Consider the following 7,097-nt stretch of genomic DNA (forward strand, 5'->3'; position numbering starts at 1 on the left):
GCTCTTCACCTTCAGGTGTTTCCTCAGTCACATTTGATTGCTCCAAATCACTGCAATTATAAGATATTTGTTTCTGAATGTATTTGGGAGACTCTCTAAGGAAAGAAAGAAAAAGAAAGGCATCTAGGTCCATTTACATGTAGCCAAAAGTCCTTCATAGCAAAGTAAAACTCTTATATCCTTTATGTATTTCTACTAGTTTTATTTTCAATCCATTTTACTCTCTAGTAGACCTCTAAGAAAACAAATTATTAAAGTTCACACATTCTTAAAAGGCTTTATTTGTCAAACACAAAAATAGACACCTGTAATTACGCAACAAGTTCAGGGCTAGCCTGGACTATATAAGACCTATCTCAAAAAAATCCAAAAACAAAAAAGGTGGAAGGCTTATCAAATTTTGTAAGGAGAAAACTACAATAGCTGGAGTTCAAACTATTAAAGTCATAATATCACAATATCCCCAACATTTTCATCACAGGGCTTCAGAAAATGCTACATATATCCATGACAAAAATAAAGTTATTGATATGCTTAATTATTTTTACTTAAAAATAAACATCCCATAGGACATTATAAGGTTATAGCTTTGAGATAGATAGAACTTCAATGATCTCAGGAACAAAGCTTAAATATTAATAAGCCTCTAAGTTTTTTTTATTATTTAATTTAACTAATAAATTAAAATAAGAGTTAGAATTTTGGTTTATTATTTAAATATAATTATTTAACTTAAAAAAAATCAGAATACCAACGTTAATTCATCTTTGACAGTTCCCCAGTTGTGAGATCCGCTACCTCCACGCTTGTCCTCATGCTTCAGGCCACTGTAATGCGAAAAAGAACTAACAAAACTGAGTTAACATTATACTCTTTAGTTCTAGAAATTCAAATTTTGTTTTTATTAAACAAGCACATTTAAATCTAAAGCATACAGCAATCAGTAAAACTTACGATCTATCACTTCCACTATGCCTATCAAATTCACGTTTGCCACGAGAATCAAATCCATCGCCTCGGCCCATTCCACGTCCTCGGCCTCCTCGACCCCTTCCAAGACCACCTCGGCCTCGAATAGGCCTTTCAATAATCGGTCTACAAAATAAATTTAAAAATTTTATCTCTGATGTTTCCAGAAACAGAAAAAAATCCACTCCAATACTCAAAAAAAATAGAATATGCTTAATAGTTCATAACCCAACAACTAAATGCATGGTGTAGAAAATTCAAAGTTTATTTCTAGTCATATAAGGGAAGAATTACAAACTTGCTATTTTTAAAGCATTGCGGCTAGTACACACTTTTTGGCTTACTGACTCACTGCATCAATCATACTTGTATTTACCAATAATCTTATCTAGCCTGCATAAGTGACAGACAATAGCACTGTCCTTTTAAACTCAGTATCTAAACAGAGGACAGAAAATAAATTGGCCACTGATTCAATTAAAATATTTACTACTAAGAGCTCTAACTTAAAACATATCCATAAATGTAAATGCAAAAACACATTCTCATTTCTCTGAAATATACCTAAGCAAACACCCCAACTACTACCTGGCAATTATGCCCAATTTACAGCTTTACATTAAGATATAACTATAAGGGGACAAAGCAAGAAAAACTTGTTTAAGGCTTACCTATCAACTGAAAATTCACCTCCTTCACCCCTTTCTTCAAGGGGTTTTTCAAATCTTCTTTCCCGAGGTGGTCGCCTTTCTGGTCTCCTATCAATTATTTTCCCTTCACCCTGAAGTTGTTGATCAGGTCTTCTTCCAACTCGCCTTATTCCTTATGACAAATAACCAGCATAAGCAAGTCATTTTTACAATACAAAAGTTTAGCCTAGACTATTAAGGCTGATGAGCATCAGCCACGTATAACAAACTGTTTCAGACATTCTCATCCAACAGTACACATCTCAAGCTTTATCTACATGCCATAACTGACTTGGAAATCACTGGGCACCATCACACCTTACTTTCCAAAAAGTCAAAAGTCTCCCATGACAAAATTTTAAACTTACAAATATTTCAGTCAAATTTTAAACTTACAAATATTTTTGGCTTTAGAGAAGTCAAAGCTAATACCAGTATTCATTCATAAATAACCAAGCACTAAATATGCCCCCTAGAAAACAGGGAAATTCACTCTATTATTTTTCTATATAATCTGAAGGGGGGGCAATAAAGAACTCTTGAGTCAGAAAAAAAAAAACCTCTAAAATAGCTATTTGTGGTGGATGTGGTGCCTACAATATTTTAACACTAGGAAAGACTGGGACAAGGCAGGTTTGCAAGTTCAAGGCCAATCTGAATCACAGAGGCCAAGCCCCAACTCCACCCCAAACAAGCAAACAGCTATTTAACCTGAAAAACTATCGCTTTCCTCATTAACAGTCAAAGTCCAAGTATGTATATACAAATCTCTATACATATTTCCAAGGCTAACATTAACACTATTACGTAACCAGTAGGAAATACTTCATAATTTCTATGGACAGGAAGCATTTTTCTAGGTCTGCTCTTTCAAGTATCTGTTTTCAAAGCATCTTCACAAATCACACAAAGGTCCTCATTTAGCAATTTGAAGGGTGCGACTGTCCAGAATGTTAGTAACATGCAAAGCCCTGAGTTCAGTCACAGTACCCACCTGCAAAAAAAGAAAATGATCTTATGGTACTAAGTGACATTTAGGAAGGCATAACTAATTTTTCTGCCTCCATTTTTTTCTGATAACATAGGAGACTAACAAAAAGAACCAATATGAATTGAATTATTGATAGTCTTAAGAACAAGTTGATGGTTAAATATATGCCTACCATTTCAGGTATGCTCAAACCATAATTACCAAACCATAGGTTTTGACAGTCTAAAAAAAAGTTTTTGTAAAATATTAAGTTATGTGACTTAAAGAAAATGGAACACCATCAGGATATACCAATTTGTTCAGATATCTAACTAGTCGTGCAGTTAATATTTAAAGCTCTGTAAATTCTTATGACAAGCCCTAAATGTGGACCTTATACCAAGACATTTACATAAATTTCATCAGAGGTACAGTGTGTTAGGGTGGAGCTATGGAACTCAGTCCTTGTAATGATAACCAAGCTAAACACACCCAAGGAACAATGGCTTGGTTCCCCACCCAATATTCAATGAGGCCTCATAATCAGAAAAACTTATTAAACTCATTATGGAAGTGTTGCTCATTGAGAGCTACTTTAGCCTAGTGTGCAAAACGCTGGATTCTACCAATATCACCACAAAAAGTAAATTCATCTAATGACATTTTTAAGGCATGCAAGCTTCTTTTGATATACTTACCATATATATATATATATATGTATATATATATATACACACACACACACACACACACACACACACACACACCTTAAGTGTTAACTGTGGTACAATTTTTTTTTAATCCAAAAACCTGATCTACACTTAACTCTAAAGTTCTTCAGATAGACAAAAACTAAAAAATTTATGTAAGGAAACCATAACATTCCAACTGAGACCCGGGACAAACCATGGATTAACAATTCTTTCTTTCTTAGAAGTACCAACTACCATTCAATACACAGAACTGACATTCTTACTCGAAGTTTCCCCTTATATGTAACTTTGTTTCAAGTAACTCTAGCTTTAGGGTGATCTAAGAGTTGAGGACCAAGGAAGCACAGCTTTTCCCCCAGCGTGGGCAAGGTGTTGAGTTCTACCTCCAATATCACCCCCCCCCCAAAAAAAACCCTTCTGAAATACTAAGGAAAAAAGGTGGAAGTTTTCCGAAGGACTTAAGTAATGACAAACTATCCTGGCAATAAATACAAATTCCCCTAAACGTATGACTTACTATCTTAGTTTCCAGGTAAGATCATATATTGGATTCGTGGTGAAAACTGAGTAATTTAAATTAAGATTAATGCGCTGAACATTTTAATGAGTGAGCACATCAACCTGGTGTGTTTCAAGGAGGTAAACAGTTTAAAATACACCAGCCAGTGTTCCTTAACACAAGAATTAAATACCTTAAATTGTGTGATGTCAGAAGCTTAACCGGCTGAGTACTTTCCCCACGTGATGTTCTAACACTCCAGCTATGCTGCCTTTCCAAATCTATCATTTTTTAAGCACAAGTCGTCTTTGATTCAATCAACTAGGTACTGGATGTTTACTCCACGCATTAAAAAAAAGACCCCTGCCCAAAAAGATACCGTAATTCAAAACCTAAACAATTCCCTTCATGAGCACGTGGCAGTAAGGGGCAACGTTGCCACATAATGGCAACTTCAAAGATTCACAGCTTAAATTGTATACCTACCTGCTACTGATTTTGTACTTTTTCTTGACTCTTAATTGCTTTGCCTTTTCACCCAAAATGAGCCAGTATTGGGTAAGAATACTAAAATCAAAACCACTACAAAACTTTCAGCGCCCTGCAAGAGTCTATTAACCGCCAAAGAAGACCTGACCACGCTTCAAGCACGTGCGGAGGTAAAGCTGCAGACTCCAAAGAGCTCTGCTGCCGGGACGTGACAGGCTGGGCGCTCGGAAAAGCCCTAGGACCAGGGGGCTCAAGGGAGTTGGAAGAAGGGATCGCTACACGAGAACGGTTCTGCTAGCGACCGGTCTTCCTTCAAAACTCCCTCTAAAACGCGTGGGGCCAAACTCCTCTCCTTTCCACCAGTTCCATTCACGCCAGCAAGTCACACTAAGTTTGGCACGCGAGCGCCAGGGTGCAACCAAAAGCACACGTGCGACCCAATCACTCCACTCGAACACTGCCCCAAACTGAGAGACGACGGGCCCCGGCCCGTCCACGAGGGTCCGCGCCATTGTGGGACAAGATGGCTGGGCAGGAGCCCAGAGCGGGCAGCGGCACCCAGGGGCACGCGGAGCAGGAAACGTGCCCGGCAGAGGCAGGCGGCGAGCGCCCGGGCCGAATCGGCGGGAACGCCCGGGCCGCCTTCCCGGAGCACGCTCAGTCGGCCCGAGGCGGGAAGACTCCCGCCGCGGCCGCGGGCGGCGTGGGCTCCGCGGTCCCCTCCAGTGCACACGCCGCGGCGGCGCACGCCCCCGTCCCGCCCGCCAGCCCGGCGCTCCCCCACCGGGTGCCTCGCCCGGCTTTACCTTCTTTCTTAAGCGCCACCGGCGGCTGCGTCTCCTCCTTTTTGTCGGCCACGCCGACGATGGCGGGCAGCGGGTTCTTGCGGTCTTTCTGGGACTCTTTCCGCAACTGTTTGCCCGCCGCGTTAGAGTTGGTCTGGGCCGCGGCCTGAGCTGCGCTCTTGGCCCCGGGGCCCCCAACGCCGCCCCCGCCGGCTTCTTTTTTCTTGTTCTCTGCTGCCTTCAGCACCTCGAAAGGGTCCGATTCGTCGTCAAATAGCTGGTCGAATCGGTTGGTGACCACGCAGCCGAAGCCTTCCTGTAGGTGCCCAGGCATGATGGTGGCTCGGCGGCGCGTTCCTCCACGGATTGCAGCGGACCGCGCCGAGCCAAAAGCGCCTGCTTCAGCTCTTCCCACAAGATGGCCGGGCCGAGAGAGGGGGGCCGCCTTCTCTTCCGGCGACAGGCATACATCCGGGAGCGGCCTGCGCCGCACAGCACCATGGGGCAAGTAGGCCACAGCCTAGCATCCTGAGGCGACAATCCACTGCTGGACCACGACTCCCAGCGTGCACCGCGCAGCAACTCTTCGCGCGCGCCTGAGAGGCGGGATCTCAGGGAGAGAGTGAAGCGTGCTCGCTGAAGGTGGAGGAGCGTGTGCTGGGCGGAGTTCTGCCACCTGCTCTTGTCACCCTAAAACTCTCGGTCTTTAGCGACCCCTGAGAACAGGGAAACGTGAGGGCGCCTTCTGCTCACGAAAGTGTTCTCTGTCTTTGGTTTCACCCACTCCGTCTCCTGCCGAGGACTTTCTCCACCTTTCTGAGAGGGTCAAGGTGACTCCCAGACCTAGTAACTGGAGCCTCAAAAACTTCCGGCGGGGAGGGGGGTGAGGTGCCACACTAACCACCCGTAGGTTGCAGTTTGCGGCCGCTCGACTGAACATCCCTAGCGGTTAAGTTTCTGGAGCTATCCTCCACCCTTCGTAGCGAATCGAGGCAGTTCGGTTTAATGTACAACGGGATTCCGGGCTTGCCCTCACCGGTGGCAGAACTAATCAAAAAGACGAGTTGAACTATCTAGGTTGCGCGCCTTTTCCGTTCATTGCGACCATGCTTAAGAGCTGTTAACGCCCGACTGCAGCACTGGACGCCCGGCAAGCCTCCAAAGGCGGTGTTTGGAAACGCTTTCTAGATTCAGTCTGATTAACTGATCTGTCAGTATCTGGCTATCCAAGACTTAAGAGATAGTGCTGTTAGTAAAATGTGCTCAAGAGCCGGGAGCTGGTGGCGCGCCTTTAATCCCAGCGCTCTCGAGGCGGAGGTGTGCAAATCTGAGTTCGAGGTCAGTCTGGCCTACAGAGCAAGTTCAGGAAAGCACTGTGGTTCACACAGCGAAACCCTTTCTTGAAGACCCCTTCGCGTCCCCCCACCCGCTCAAAAGATGTGCACAAGTAGAATTATTGTAAACTACAGAGTATTATGTGTGAAGGGAGGAAAATTAATTTAATACTTAATTTAGTAACGTCTTGAAAACACTGATATTAGTTTGGAACCTTTGAAAACAGTTTGTAAATTCTTTTCATTGACACAAAGTTTAATAGAAAATGTATCTCTCAAGTAGCAGGTACTAGGAATACTTTATCCTCACATCTTTTAGGCCAGTAATTGTCCCCTTTTCACAAGTAGTAAAATCATGTGATATGATTTACTAAGTTCACACTTATGTTAAGTGCTAGTGGCAGTCTTCTATGAGATTGTTGACATCAGCCTCTGTCCTGATAGAAGTGAAGACAAGTGTTGAAATTCTGATTACTAAACAGATTTAAACAACATGCTTGAAGGTAATAACAATTTCTGAGCATATTTTAAACCAATGCCTCTAGGAAATTAGAACACAGAGTTCTAGTACAGGGATGCCTCTTGCTTTTCTTATGTTCTATTCTCCTTAATGCTTCAATGTTTATTTTCCCATTGCTTCATTCCCCCA

General features: G+C 42.7%; 1 protein-coding gene across 1 annotated transcript in view; it reads right to left on the reverse strand.

Annotated features, from left to right (window-relative positions):
* The window catches only part of Serbp1 (SERPINE1 mRNA binding protein 1), a 15,143-nt gene extending 9,586 nt beyond the window's left edge, over positions 1-5,557 (reverse strand). The window contains exons 1-5 of the mRNA XM_013351286.2: positions 5,136-5,557; positions 1,641-1,791; positions 955-1,095; positions 756-827; positions 3-95 (exon numbers count right to left, since the gene is read on the reverse strand). Coding sequence (XP_013206740.1) covers positions 3-95; positions 756-827; positions 955-1,095; positions 1,641-1,791; positions 5,136-5,448 — 770 coding nt within the window. The 5' untranslated portion in view covers positions 5,449-5,557. The remainder of the gene's footprint in view (positions 1-2; positions 96-755; positions 828-954; positions 1,096-1,640; positions 1,792-5,135) is intronic.
* Positions 5,558-7,097: the final 1,540 nt, after the last annotated feature.

This window comes from Microtus ochrogaster, linkage group LG3 (assembly GCF_000317375.1).
Source record: "Microtus ochrogaster isolate Prairie Vole_2 linkage group LG3, MicOch1.0, whole genome shotgun sequence".
Classification (NCBI taxonomy): domain Eukaryota; kingdom Metazoa; phylum Chordata; class Mammalia; order Rodentia; family Cricetidae; genus Microtus; species Microtus ochrogaster.